The sequence below is a fragment of the Falco biarmicus genome, chromosome 3 (genome assembly GCF_023638135.1).
Source record: "Falco biarmicus isolate bFalBia1 chromosome 3, bFalBia1.pri, whole genome shotgun sequence".
NCBI classification, from domain to species: Eukaryota; Metazoa; Chordata; class Aves; order Falconiformes; family Falconidae; genus Falco; species Falco biarmicus.
In genome coordinates this window covers 90,467,275-90,482,472 of record NC_079290.1, presented here as the reverse complement: position 1 = coordinate 90,482,472, position 15,198 = coordinate 90,467,275, and the positions used below count along the sequence as shown (strand labels likewise).

The 15,198-nt window shown below is 49.7% G+C and overlaps 1 protein-coding gene across 4 annotated transcripts in view; it reads right to left on the bottom strand.

Moving 5' to 3' along the window:
* ZCCHC2 (zinc finger CCHC-type containing 2) overlaps positions 1-5,419 on the bottom strand; it is a 47,322-nt gene extending 41,903 nt beyond the window's left edge. For 2 of the 4 annotated variants that reach the window (XM_056330824.1, XM_056330825.1), the window contains exon 1: positions 3,618-5,419. In XM_056330824.1, the coding sequence (XP_056186799.1) occupies positions 3,618-4,553 (936 nt within the window). In that variant the 5' untranslated portion in view covers positions 4,554-5,419. The remainder of the gene's footprint in view (positions 1-3,617) is intronic. The other 2 variants (XM_056330822.1, XM_056330823.1) reach the window with 1 other exon arrangement.
* Positions 5,420-15,198: the final 9,779 nt, after the last annotated feature.

Genomic DNA, 15,198 nt, shown 5'->3' with positions numbered 1-15,198 from the left:
TCTTACCAGACCACACAGATCCTAGCTAGAAAACATAACCCTAATCACGGGAAAAAGCAAACTGCTTTATATTCTAGTAAATCACCCATAAATTCTTTGTAGGTGAACCTCGCAAGTTCTTCTGCTCATTATAGGTAAATGTTCCAGCTCCTTGAAACCTCAAACCAAGCCACCAGGCTGGATGTGCCACATGCAGTAACGCAGCCCTTGCCATACGGAATTCACAATCTAAACTTGACAAATAAACCACCTGGTTCAATTCCAGGTCCAAACTCCATCACCTCTGCAGGCCGATTTCACATCACTGCCGCTTGCCCTAGGTGCATCGTATTTCACGGGTCATGCGAACAACATGACCCCCCTCCAGCCTGTTCAGCAGCCTGAGCTGAGAGAGCCCGGGGGTCACGGCAGGGCAGCCCAGAGCTGAGCCGGCGGCCGCTCGGCACAGAGCTGCTCGTGTGCTTTATCTGCTCGATACACCGGGCACACCACGGCGCAAAACCTTCCCGCAAAGGCCCCGAGCTCCCCGCGCCCCGGGCAGGGCCCGCTCCGAGGCCCAAAGCCCGAGCGGCTCCGAGCGGGCGCGGCGGGGCAGGGCCGGGGGCGCTCCAGGCCCACCGCGGCGGGCGGCACGCGCCGGCACACCGCCCTCCCATTGGACGGCCGGGCGCGCGGGGTCCCTCCAACCGGCGGGACCGGCGCGTGATTGAGCCCACGCGCCGCTACGTCGGTGCGGAACGGGCGAGACCGTTCCCGTTACGCAACAGAAGTCGCCCCCCCCCCCCCCCCCGCGGCGGGACGGGGAGGAAACCGCCCTGCGGGCACGTGACCAAGAGCGCTGGCTCCGCCGCCGCCATCTTGAATGGGGGCGGGAAGCAGCTGTGACCATTAGTCACCGGATCCCTGCCCGGGGAAGGGTCTGGTAGGGCGGCTCGCCGGGGCCCGGCCCTTTCGCCCCCACCGGCACGGCGGGAGAGGGCGGAGGGGAACAGCGGCCGTGCCCTCACGGGGCGGGGAGGCGCCATGATCGATCTGTCCTCCCCGCAAACAAAGCCGAGAGGTCACCCCCTCCCCCCGGCCGACTCCGGGCCGGCACGGTGCTCTCCGGGTTGGGGCGTCCCTGCGCCGGTAACGGTTCTTCTGCCCTCGCAGAACCTGGCTGTCTCTATTTAACAGGGGAGGAGAAAGTTCAAGCCCTTCTTCAGGTGTGGCCATTGCAAACGTGACAGGAACCGCCCGTGCCGGGCCCCTCCCGTGCCACCGGGAGGCAGGGCCGGTGGGCGCCGGGCACCGCCAGCAGCCCCAGGGCGGGAGGCAAAGCTGCACGGCGCCGGGCAGGTTATCGTCACAGGGGGAGCCCGGCCCTCCTGACCCGGGGCCTGCCGAATTCAGAGAAGAGGTCTTTATGAACTGATAAGTTTACAAATGCAAAGCCCTGAAGGCACTCAAATTTCAGAGATTAAAGCCGAATGAAAATACTGTGGACACCTGACAGGTTTTTAAATCAAGTCTAATTTAACAGTACCACTGCATTTAGTCAGGGAAGTCTTCAACTGTGCCACTAACTCCCATTTCCTCCAGTGTCCTATCTGTGAGGGTCCCACCGTCCCCTGTGAACACGAATGGAAAATACTCAGCAGAAACCCACCAATCCCTCTGTCAGCCATTATTTCCCAGAAGAGGCTCTGCTGTATTTACAATTTAACCATTAAGAAAGGAAAAAAAAGCCTACGGAAGGGATGCCGTTTCAGCCCTGTGTGGACTAGAGAATATGTGATGTGCGTGTTCAGCCAAGCTGACTCGGGGCTCTCAGTGTTCCCTGAGTAAACAAAACCACCACAGCTTGGAAAGCTGCTTTTACACTAAAGCCAGGACGCTGCATAAAACAGACTTCAATTTCAGTAGTTCACGAGAGCCTCATCTCCTAATGAATTTGGTGGGACACACTGAGCAGCTACAACTGACCTGCCTGTTTCAGGCAGGAAGTATGTTTCCAGTTACTAGCACCTTAAATCCAGAAAGAACAGTGTCCAGTCTTACAACTTCCTGCAACTCAATCCTCTTCCCCTAAAGACAGACTTCCAGGATTCATTTTGGGATAGAGCTAGACTTGATGCAAGTTAATGAGCCAAAATAAACACTTTTTGGACTTCTGCTATGAATTCATTATGATTTCAGTGCCATAATGTCTACCTACTAGTTTATCACCTGCCAAATACGCTTTGGCCTTAAAAATTATACAAGCATTTACTTTGTGTGTTTGAAGGCTTAGAAAGTCATCCCTGTCTCCTCTGAGTACTCTTCAGGAACATATCCTGTCTGCCAAACATTTCTCTGCTTGGTAAAGGAGCTATTCTTTTCCTATGGCAGTCAATGTAAAAGGGTTTTCTAGGAGTGGCAGAACTAGATAGCACTGCAAGTAAACTTGGAAACAAAATTCAAAAAAAAAACAACAACCCTTACTGTTTTGTACCTTCTTCTGTTACGCATCCGATGAAAACCTGATGCGTTCAGTTGAACAGCATTACAAACACCTGTCTTCCAGCCCTTTCTTCCCCTTTACATGAGAGGCCATCTATAGACCAAAAACCACAGAGCTCCAAGATGATGTCTTGGTTGCATAAATATGGGGCAGATTTTAAAGTCAATGCTCACCAAGAGGGCAGCAATGAATGGCACTGGGGGAGAACCATAGTTTAAACACAGCTGCTGCACAAGAGAATGCTTCGGTGCCACTCACTGAAAGTCTTCATTCTTGGTGACAACCACCTTCTAGCAACAAGTGGCACATCTGCCTTCAAGATGTGCTTTGCTGTTTCCCGACAGCCACCCAGAAAATCAGCTTTTCTCCGAACAGAAGCTCCAGCTGTGACATTTTAATTTGCAGCTTTAGTGGAATGATTACCACCCCTTCCCAAACCTCATCAGCCACCCTACTGAACATGGCTTTTCAGAGAACCAGCCTTAGAGCTGCTCACCCCTAACTGCTGCCTGATCCTTGCCAAGTCCAAGCTTAAGGCTCATTTGGGAGGAGGGAGGAGTGCAGGTTCCATATAAAAACTATTTCAACGCGTTCTACTGTTTTAAGCCGCTACAGAACGCTCTTCTTAAAACATACAGTTTCTATCTAGCATTACTATTCTTTTTACAAGTTTAGTCAAGCTTGTCAGTTGTACTCCTGCATCATACAACTTCTTCAGTGGCCTACAGCGTGCGAGGCTGCCAGTCAAGCTGCAGCATTGCACGGCACCCTGGGCTCCAGCAAGGCAGGGTTCAAAAGACAGTGCTCCAGAAAGCATGGCAGGCTAGAAAAAGAAACCCTGCCTCCCCAGTTCTACTACGTCACAGTCAGGCACTGTTATGTCACAACAAGAAATTCGTACTAGGCACTCCACACAGCTGGTGGGGGTGGCCGGGGCCTACACTGCCGCGGGGGGCGGGGGGGGCGGCAGGACGAGTAAGGAGGCGAGACGGGAGGGGCCACATCCCAACGGGGGGCTTCGGGGAAAGGCAAGAGGCCGCCTTCAGCTCCTGGAAAGTCGGGAGGGGGTGAAGGAAGGAGGAGGAAACCGCCTGATGAGATGGCGCAGCGGGAAGAGCCCAGGACGCGGCGTTACCTGGGCTTGGTGGCGACCGAAGCCTTCCTCTTCCTGGTCCCCGCACAAGGCCCGCCGCAGCCTCTCCAGGTGCTCCCGCAGGGTGACCCGCTGGTGGAATGAAAAGGCCGGGTGCAGCGAGGCCATGGTGAAGAGCAGGAGCAGCTCCTCCTGCGCGCCGAAGCCCAGGCCCTGGGCGGCGGGGAGGCCGGCCTGCCCGTTTTCTCCAGCTCCGTCCATCACCACCACCACGTCCTCCTCCTCGGCCCCCTCCTCCTCGGCAGCGCCCGCCGGGGGCCGCCGCGCCGGGCAGCTCTGCAGGATGGAGTCCACCTGGGGCAGGAGGCGGTGGAGGCGGCCGGCGGCCTCGCGGTTCTCGGAGCCCAGCAGGGCCAGGTAGACGATGAGCTTGGAGCGCACGGCCGGGTCGCGGAAGTCGCCGAGCTGCCCGGGGTCGCTGAGCCCGTTGGCCTTCGCCTCCGAGTCGCGGAGGCAGTGGTAGTCCTTGCGGGCCAGGTCCTCCAGGCAGGAGCCCAGGAACCGCAGCTCCAGCGGGTTGCACAGGTCCAGCAGCCCCACCATGAACTCCAGCCGCTGCGCCGAGCCCAGCACCAGCCCGAACCACTCGTACACCGTCTCCTTGTCGGTGCGGGCCGCCGCCGAGCCGGGCCCGCCGCCGCCCGGAGCGGGGAGCGCGGCGGGGGGGGGCGGCGGGCCAGGCCCAGGCCCCGGCCCCAAGCCGTGCAGCTGGCTCGGCCTCTCCAGCCCGCACCCCCTCCCCGCGGCGGCGCCCCCGCGGGCCGGCGCCCGGGGCACCTGCTGCAGCTGGAGGTGACAGTCCAGGGCGCCGCCGGGCTCCTTCAGCCCCAGCCCCGCGGCTGCCGCCGCCGCCGCCGCCTCTTCCGCCGCCGCCGCCTTGTGGCTCGTCTGCTTCAGGGGCAGCTTCATCTTCAGCATCCTCGGCGCGGGGGGGACGCGTGCATCCGACGGGGCCCGGCTCCGGGAGGGGGCCCGGCCCGGCGGCGGGGGACGCGGCGCGGCGTGGCCGGCGGTCAGGAGGAGCCGCTCATGCTGCCGCGGGCCCGCCGGCGCGGGAGAGGCGCGCGCAGGGGCAACGGTCCCGGCGTGTGCGCGCGTGGGGAGTGGGCGGGAGGGTGGGGGAAGGGCGGGCCTCGCTCGCGGCGGCTGCGGCTCCTGCAGCGGTTCCCCCTCCCCCCCCCTTTCCCCAGCGCCCGTGCGCGCGCCCGGCGGCCCTCGCGCGCGCGCAGAGCCGGAGGCGGCCGTTGGCGCTCGCGGCCCCGGCCGGCGCGGAGTGAGCCCGAGCTGCCGGCGGGGGCAGGGCGGGGGGACGCGGCCGGGAGGGGGCGGCCGGGGCGCGCTGCTCCGCCTATCAGCGCCGCCGACGTCAGCGCGCTCGCCCGCGTGCGCGGCGCCCGCCGCCGGGGCCTGGGCAGGGCGGTACTGCGCGCGCTGGGCCCGGGCATGCGGCAGCCGCCGCGCCTCAGCCGGGGCGGGCGAGCCGGGGTCCCGGGGCCGGTGCCCTCTGCGCCAGCTCCGGCATGCCTCCGTCGCAGGCGCCGCTCCGTCCGCAGGGCGGGCCCGGGGCCGCGGCCTCGCTGTCGCCCGCGCTGGGCCGGCGCCGTGCCGCGGGTCCCGGAGGCGAGGCAGCCCTCGCTCCCTCGGCCGGGCCGATTCTCGGTTCTTAGTAAGCGGAGAGCGGCGGTGCGTGACCCCGGACCGCGGGGGCTGGGCCGGGCCCGTCGCGGCGCCCTGAGGCGGAGGTGTGCCGGGCGGTGTGGCCGCGGGCACGGAGCCGTGCCCCCCGCCCCTTCAGGCCGGTGCCCGCGGCCTGGCTCCTGGCTCGGCCTCGCGTGTGCCTAACGAGTGCAATGACGCGCGCAATTGGGAGCAGCTCAACAGCTCACCTGAGGCCGGTCGAGGAACAAACCTCCCTATTGTGCAGCTGAAAGATTCTCCTCGCATAAGGCCAGGTGCTGACTGGAGGCTGGGCTCTGGTGTGCAGGGGCACACGGATTTACCCACGCCAATGGAACAATGGTCATCACTGAAACATGGCTGCTACAGGCTTTTACGTTTCCAAAGCAGTTGAAACTATTGGCATTGTAAGATGTCCCATTTTTAAATTACTGCTGTACAGTATCATGTGGCTTTCTACCGGGTTGTTTTGCAGCAGGGAAATACAGGGAGTATTACATAAAAAAGTATGGCAGAACAGCTTAGGGATAGTGTGGCCTGAAATAGCAGGCTTGCTTCATTCTCATTCCTCCTGTTCTGTTCCAAACTGTGGTGATCCATGACGACAAAGAGCCTACAATTACAAGATTAAGCAGTACTCTTGAGTAATCGGAAAGTTGCAATGCTCCTTACTTTGGTTTCCACACGTACATAAAGACAGTATATTTGAAATCGGAGTCGAGCCCATGGCTTGCGGGACAACACACTGAAGAACAAAATGTGTTTTAATTATAGTTATGCAAAGCAGCATCCTTGAACTGCTTACAACAACCAAGTATAAATTGCCAATACTGACTCCCCCTTATCTGTCTGTCCAGAAGCTGATCACGCTAACAAAGAAAGAGCCTGCTTATTAAACTATAATAATCTGCATGACATTTACTTAATCTTGCACGCATCACTTAGATTTGCTACAAAGCAGTCTCAAATGGTGGTTTTAGAATAAACAATGTCCTGCATTTTTATATATATGCAGCAAGCATATGTATTTTATTTAAAAAAATTAAAAGGACTAACCTGCAGGTAATGTGTTAGGTTTATACGTTCCTAGTTGCCACTTGTTCCTCTTCTAGTAACAGAAATGCGCTTGAACCTGACTCACTACAGCTCTCTTTATTCGTTAGCATCACAGCAGCGCTGTCACTGTTGTCAACCGCTTCTTCCAGGACGTGTGGAATCAGGAGTATAGTGAGGAGTGTGAAATGGGTCAAGTTTTACGCTTTCATCCTGGACCACCAGCAGTTCTTTGCTGGTCCCAGCACCAAGAGGGAGAAGAACAGGTACTAATAAACCCATTTTATCCTTTTTTATTGTATGCTGTTGGCTGGCCTGGCTGAACCTGTGAATTGTTCCAGATCCCTACAGCTATTAGTCCAAGCAGCTATCATAATACCTCAGGATAATATTGTCTTACATTGTCATTATGAAGTAGTAATTCTAGAATTACAGCAGTTCTTGTCATATTGTCATTATGGTTTTTTTTCAAAGAAAAATTACCATGACTATCTCAGGGGATGTGCCAAGCTGGAATCATGGAAACAGAAACAAGGCTTGAGGTTTCTGCTTAGTAGTTAGAATAAAGATATTTAGCCTGAATAGAATTTGCAGGATCAGATTTACAATGATCTGATGTTAGAAATAATGTTTCCTACTTTAACAATATGTGATTCAAATAAAATGTGACACAGCTCCAAACAGATAACATCACAGAGACTGAAAAAGGAATTTAATTCTGGGGCAAGGGGAGGAGGGGGATGACAGAAAGAGAAGGTCCGCTGCTCCATCCATAAATCCAGAAAGGTAAGATAAATGACACGTGTATAAGGGTAATGGTTGAAAGTATATTCCATGGGTCCAGAAACTACTTGTGCCCATCCTTGTTTGTTGTAGGTCCCAAGCTAATACTTAGTTTCACAAATAAGCTTAAGAACCTGATTAACTCAGCCCTTAATTTCCCCTTTCTTAATAGCTTAAACTGTGATACTTGTGAAAAACATATGTGAAAGACATGAAGTCAGGAAAATTTAAAAAAAAAAAAAAAAAAGGAAAAGGAATAGGATAAGAAAACAAAAAGAAGAGAAAGATATTCCAAGATTTCAGTAGCTGAGGGGGTTGGCAGCAAGAGGACAATGTGGAAAGAGAACTGAAACTAAAGTGCCCAGGAGAAATGAAAGTGAGACTCAGGGCTGTGAATAGAAGAAGGACACAGTGGGGAAACTTACAAACACTGACAAGCCCGCACAACAGGAGAGGCTACTATAAAATTTTACTTGCCCAGGGCAGCTGCCCTTGAGGTTTTTTAATCTGTTTTTCTCTAAAAAAACATATAGCTTGCATAGATCTTTAATGACTGTTGGGCCCACAGTCACACTGACTTAAGAGTGAGCACAGTACAGAGCCTTAGAGCGAAAAATGTGTCTGTAATCCCTTGAGTTAAAAGCCAGGTGAATCCTGATGCAACACAGGGCAGGCAGCGGAGCAGGCAGGGCAGCAGTGCCAGTTTGGGAGCCCCGCACCCCTGCTCTGGGAAGTGGCACTCATAAGAGTGCAGCAGGGGTCCAGTCTCACACCCCCATCAAGGGCCAGAAATGTGCCCCACAGAGCAAGGTGCCCTGTCCAAGAGAGTTGCCGTTGCCACAGCTGGATTTGCAGTAATAGGACCAGTCTGAGTCTTCCTCCACCTGCTGTTTTTTCACCTCTATAGCATAACCCCTGTTCAAATTATCAAAGCCTCAGAGCCTTCTGAGTGCACAGAGGCTTCGTTGCTGATCTAGAGATGTTGTCCTTATTGATAGATCCTCCTGTGAACCTGGCTGCCGCAGGCTGCTGGCTCAGCTTTTACACCTAGCTGTGACCATCACAGTTTGGATGAATGAGCTGTGGAGAGCACCGAGACACACACAAGCCGAGGAGACCCGTTTCCTGCACTTTGTGTGTCACTGCACTGCGTACAGGCAGCCACAATGTGTCTTTTGAGTAGAAAGCCTCCCTTACCAAGTTCTTACAAAGAGGTCATCGGCATTGTGGGGGTTTTGTTCAGCAGGCCTAAAACTTCTCCAGCAGTGCTTTTAGAAGGGAGAAATCCATTAAGAAGAATAAAAAGCATGCGCTGGGACGCTGGACTGAATGCTGAAGCTAAAGGAGGAACTAACAACATAACCTTCAACATGATTCACATACATTTCTTTTGTTTGTTAAATTATCCCATCTTTTTTCCAATATTGACTTCTGACCGAGGCAAAGAGTTTCCATTAATTTCGACAACATATAAACCCAATTTCATATTCTCAGTTTATTCGTTCCGTAACCATTGCTCTGGATCTGCTAAAACTGGTTTGTGAGGGTGTGAATGAGGTTAATCTGTGGCCCGTTTAAAAATCAGATAGGAAAGCTGTAGTATATATTTTTTATTTAGAGTAGTGTATATATATAATTCATATATATCAGGACATATTTTTTTTTCTTTTTCATGTTGATACTGCTCCCCAGCTACCATCTCTGCTATTAGTGTTTTCACTTTTACAACAAGCTCTAACAAACGGTGTGGATCTTTGCATGGATTCCCATACTACAGGTTAGAAGATGTGTAAACAGGGAAAAAAGCGCTTCCTTTCCTCCTTTGTTCCCTTTCCTCCCCTTTCCCAGAATACAGGAAGATCAACTGTGTCTTTATACAAAGTTTTCAAATGTCTTTAATTTATTGTCAGTAATACGGACTATTGCCTGGTCTCTCAGCCAAACTCCCAAGAGGTAAGGGAATCACTTCAGGCAATGTCACACAAAAAAACAACCTGGAAGAAAATATAAGCTCCCTGGAGCAATTTTGCCGACTCATGATTTGTCATTTATCTCATGATGGCGTATTTTTTCAGTATCTTACCTTCTATGAAACAGAAGGAAGGGTTACCTTTTGGCCCTGACATCTAGACGAAAAAGTCTTGAGAAGATGACAACTTGAAGTTTGCTAAAAATAAAACCTGACAAATCAATAGGTTGTTATTTTTTTATTATTAATATTATTATTATTGTTACTGGTTTGATGGGGTTTGAATATTTGAGCTGTCTTATTCTTTCTTTTGGCCTCTTTTTCAGCAGAGGTTGAACAAGCTTATATTTGAAAACTAAAGATATGTTAAGAAATAACATTCTTTTCCATATGCTTTTAAGGAATGAAGACAGGCATTTTTAGGACTTTATATGCAATATCACTAGTAAAATGCAGAAGATGATCCATAGTCCTAATTATGTTAGCATGCTGTGCAGAAATACACATAACGATTTTAAGCACAGATTAGAAGGTTTTGGATTTTAAGTTACTGAAAAATAAGTTCCATGCAGGCAGAGGGTGTGTTCCCAGGATCAACTTCATGATGAAAGACTATTTCTAAAGTCAAAGTGGTTGGTTATTCATTTGCAAAGGTCACCTGTCCCAGGCCTCTGTGGCAAGCTTGCCCATAAAGGTGCTGTTATGAAACATGGTTGCAAATTTCAGCTCACTGTTGAAGGGAAGCTGAACTGAAGCCACAGTCTTTCTTTTACGTAACTGTTAAAGGTGAATTATTACTATTTTCACCTGGATGCATCTCAGAAATGTATGAAAGAAACACTACCAAGCTGCTAAGATAGCGGGGCCTATTTCAACTTTTGTGCAAATGGAGCAGGTTTCTTACCTGCACGGTGTTCCAGCCTGGGGTACACAGGGCAGTCTGTATCAGTTTGCTTTTCTCCATATAAACTAATAAACAAAAATTACCAATAGAATTTAAGGAGACTTAAGGATACAGTCACACTGGGATATTCTTATCCTTTGGCTCTTCTGACCAGCAGTTTCATATAGTCAGAATAGAATCATAGAATCATTTAGGTTGATGAGACCATCAAATCCAACCACTAACCCATCACTGCCAAGCCCACCACTAAACCACGTCCCTAAGCACCACGTCTACACAGTTTTTAAACACCTCCAGGGATGGTGATTTCACCACCTCCTGGGCAGCCTGTCCCAGAGCTTGACAACCCTTTCGGTGAAGAAATTTTCCCTAATATCCAATCTAAACCTCCCCTGGCACAACTAGAGGTGGTTTCCTCTTGTCCTATCGCTTGCTATTTGGGAGAAGAGACCGACCCCCACCGCCCACAGTCTCCTTTCAGGTATTTGTAGAGATCAATAAGGTCACCCCTGAGTCTCCTCCAGACTAAACGACACCAGTTCCCTCAACTGCTCCTCGTAAGACATGTGCTCCAGACCGTTCTCCAGCTTTGCTGCCCTTCTCTGGACATGCTCCAGCACCTCTACATCCCTCTTGAAGTGAGTGCGCCAAAACTGAGCACAGGATTCGAGGTGCAGCCTCACCAGCGCGGAGTACAGGGGGGCGATCACTGCCCTGGTCCTGCTGGCCACACTATTACAGTGACAGAAATTCTCAGTGGGATTTTCCTGTCGCAGAGCACAGCCTGCACTGATTCTGATCACGCGGAGTTCAAGCCAGTATAAATTGTGAGGTATCAGGGTACATTGTACCCAGAACTGAAATTTACACACAAAGCTACTACCCGATCTAGATGGCAATTCAGTTTTGGGGAGGAAAGCAACGGGATTTTCAACACCATGCAGCACTGGGCTTTCTAATGTTCCAGCATGGACAGTGGTGAAATGGCCTTGACGCCAGGGAGTTACAGGTGAACCATCACCATGAGCTTTCACAATGAGCAGCAGCACATGAACTCCTGTACGTGGGCAATCTGCACACACAGCTCAGCTAACGCCAGGGCTTCGCTGTCATGGCAAGTCCTATTTAAGTAAGACCATTAGACAAGACCATTTAAGTGCATGCCCAAACCAGTCTCTGTTCTAGTTAGCAATGAAGTACGTCCTTAAGTGTAAGGTGGTGAAATTTAAACACCTACACAAAGAAGAAAAGGCTTAGGCCACCTTAAACATCTGATGAAAGTTAATCAAAATCTGTTCTGAACTGAGGGCTGGCAGGAGGAATGTGGGTGTGGCTGAGGCACGCAAGAGTCTAAGCACCAGGCCTGCTTGATACCAGTCATGTACATGATAATTAGGTAGGCAACGAGCATCCAGGAATCAAGCTCTCCTGAGAGGTTTATTGACTAGGTTATTTTATAAACTTTATCCCTGGGCCAAGAGGAGGAGAAAAGCAACCTGCCAATCAAACCGTAAGGAACCATCGTGTGCACTGGACATTCTTCAGAGCAAAATTCTCACCGGTATGCACTCAAATGTACCAGGGAAGAAACACTACATCCTGACCTTTAAAATGTGCAGTCACAGTCACAGAGGCCCAAGGATGCCAGTGCGAGCTGCAAAAGAGTCATGAGTCACTTGTGAGATTTGTACTGCAGAAGGAACACGTTATCCCTTCGCTCTGCTGGTAGTGCCAGTCTCTTTCTGTCTTAAATGATCCATCTGCTGCTGCCCAAATTAGACACACAGCTCTTGCTGTCACTGTGCAAAGTGGTCGCTGACAGTGCTCAGAGCGTGACATTCTCTGTAGCTCAAGCCTTGCTTAGCATCTCACCTACAGCCAGGGAAACCCCCTTGTGCAAGCGTGGCTTGTGTCCCATCGAAGCCCTCAGAAGAGGAACTGTGGCTGCAGCTGCCAGAGCCAATTTGTCAAGGCCAATACCCTGTAGGTCCTTGCCAGCAAGCTGGGCTGAAGGAGAAAAGGAGAGATCTTCCATTGGGGTGGGACTTGCTGTCACGAGCCTGTGGACGAGGTGGGGTCTGGTGGGAAAATGAACACCTCAGCTGCACAGCTCAGTGCTGCTGGGGGTGTGAGGTGGTCAGCTGCTACTGCTTTTTTGTCTTCTGCCCCACACAACTTGTTTGGCTCAGGGCACACGACATCACTGTTCAAAAAATGCTTGAGCTTCAGCTCGCCTTGGTTTGCTGTTTGTTTGCATCCACTGCATGCATTAACTTGAAAACAATGCAGGAGTGCTTACCAGAGCAGGTGTTACACACTGCCATTCAGGTATTTTAAAGTAGGTTGTGATAATCCATAAATATATGGACCCATATCTATACATAAATCCATATAAACCCATAAATATATATGTGATAATCCACATAAATCCAAAGAAGTGACCTTCACTTTTGTTATGCTTTCTCCTGCAATGTATGTATTTATATTGAGGTGCCCATAGTTCAAATTATCTATCCTTGAAAGTTTCACTATTTGCTCTTTGGGGATGTCCAGTGTTTGGTTCAGGTGTGAATCCCTGCTCGTAAAACAGAAGTTCTCCATTTGGCAGCCTCTCAGGAATAAAACAGGGAATTGGAAATCTGTTGGTGGGTAGGTGTTTCACACTGGAGGAGTTCTGGCTTTCCACTTCTGAAGAATGAGTAGGTTGCCTTGAAATAATGACATTTGTGGAAGCTCTTTAAGTCTGATATGTATTTATTAGGATTTTATGGCATATAAGTGGGATGGCTTACAAACTGGGATATATGAGAAAAAGCATCACGAAATTTATTCTGTAAAAAAGAAGTAATTCAATGAATTAGTTGAGTGGATACCTCCTACAGAAAAAAAAAAAAGAAACCTACATAAGCTCTTTTTCCTACTGAAATTAATAGCCCCACTTCAGTGGTTTTTAAAGGACCAAGGCATCAAATTTGGTGTTTAAAGTCAAAATCTCAAACCCTGAGCAAACCTGAGGTAGGGGACCGTTGTACAGAAAATAGCTAAAGCATCTGCGGGCACTGAACACCAGTATGGATCCTTGGAGCTACTGGTGCAGCCCATGGGAGGGCAGCACTGCCCTCAGCTCAGCCAGGCTCCAGCCTCACCCCCTGGGGCATCGTAAATTCCCATGAAAGGCCTTCCTCTGGTTGGGTGCTGTGGTTATTTTGGTGGTAGTGCCCGGTCTCAGGAGCAGCTGTGTTTCCTTTTCGATAAGGAAGAAGAGTAATTTCTAAGTGGAGGATACAGAGCATCTTCTGTATGTCAGCGGGTGCTCACCTCATTCCCACTCCAGTTCAGCCAGGGCACTCCAGCATATGCCTAGCTTGAACTTGCATGTAAAAGTGATGATGTTTGTGCTTTGTTTAGCAAAGAGAGATGTTTCATCTGGCTGAAGCCAAAGCCTTTTTTATTTTATTATACTTTTTTTTATTTGTCCTCTGTTACAGGCTGTCCTTAGTAATTGAAGACAAGTGAAGGGTCACAAATTACCCCATTTCACCCTGCCTCCATTTCATCCCTACCTCAAGGGATGTTTTCAACAAGATATAATTACCATCCACAATCATCTACTAACTCCTGAAATAATAGTTAGCCATGCCTAGCTTTCTTTAGCATGTACGGAAAGAGCAATCAGTATTTGAAAGAGGAATACCCTTTCTTTCCCAGGAATCTGGAAAGTATTTCAGGCTCTGAAGAACTAAAAAGCCTGGCTGAAAAATCATCGGTAAAAGGCTGGTTTCTAATTTAATACATTTAAAAACTTTTCTGTCAAAAAACCTCTTAGCATCTTCTTCTCAATTAAGCAACTCCAGATTTACTGACTAATGCTTAATCCCATTTTTTCTCCTCTCTGTGCCATTTTATTCACAACTGCTCTTCCTCCTTAAATACTTGCCATTGGATATCAATGAGCTTCAGATGCCTTTTGATGACCTTTGAACGTCATTCTGTTAATAAAACTGCTCTTAGCCAAATGATGTTTTCTTGCTGTGACACGTGCCAAATCTCTAAGTCCCTCCACCTTGAGCCATACTTTCCACTTTTGCAACGTTGCCCAAACAAGGTTGCTCAGTGTCTTTTCTGAAGAGGTCCTAATATTGCCTGCTGCAAGCGAAGACATCACCTGTAGAAGTCAGGCTGCCTCAAGGACAACGTGGATGGAGCCTGGGGTGCCACCAAGATGGGCAGAGAAGACGCTTCCAGAGCTGGCTGGCGTGGGACCAGTGTGGACTACCATGTTTCCCTCAGGTCTCTATTCAAGAACTCCCTTTTCTTCTATGCTAGACCTGAATCATCCATTTTAGTGATAAACTCATTTTACCATGACAAAGTCTTCCTCTGTATTTGTGCAGTGGCCAAGGCATTGATTGAAGCATCTAGAAAGTAATAAGATACATAATAAAATAGTAATTAGGAAATCCTCCTTTAGTCAGGGACACATGTTGCTTTCTATATGTCTGGTGTACTTTGAGATACTAAAAGAATAGCAAACTGTAACACTTTGAGTTTGCCTGAAGATGATGAAAAAGCCCCGGTGATAGAAGGCTTAAATTGGAAAACATTGTGAGCACACAGTCCACAATGCAGCATTCTTATCTATCTTGACAACCAGCTTTATCACCTCCCAGAGAAAAAGTAGCAAAATCAGTTAAATCAAATGAATTACTGTTGCAGCCTTTTGCAGGGTCCCTAAAAAGGCACTCCTGCTCCTTGGGAAAGGATGTGCTGTGCCTGCATTTTAAATCATGTCAAGAGTTTAACTTTTTACCAATTTAGTTACTAGTCAGTGTCAGAAACCAGTTGCAAGTCCCTCCAGCTTGAGCCATCCCTTCCGCTCTTGCAACATTTTGCCCGATTTTTTTTTTCTCTTCCTTTGCCATTTTAAAGGATCTCTGGGGATTACCCTTCTTCAGTCCTGAACACCCTATTTAAATACTTATATAAACAAAAAATCTTTGAAATACAAACATCTAGCTTGCATATGTAGCTTAAATCCAGTATCTAATGAATCCAAGGGGTTCCCAGCTCCCTCAGTTCCTATGGACATCAGACTCTGGCTATTTAAAAATTCTATTGTCTTAGGAGCTCATGTTTTTTAAGCACTTAGAGAGCATAGAAATGAACACGGGAAAAGC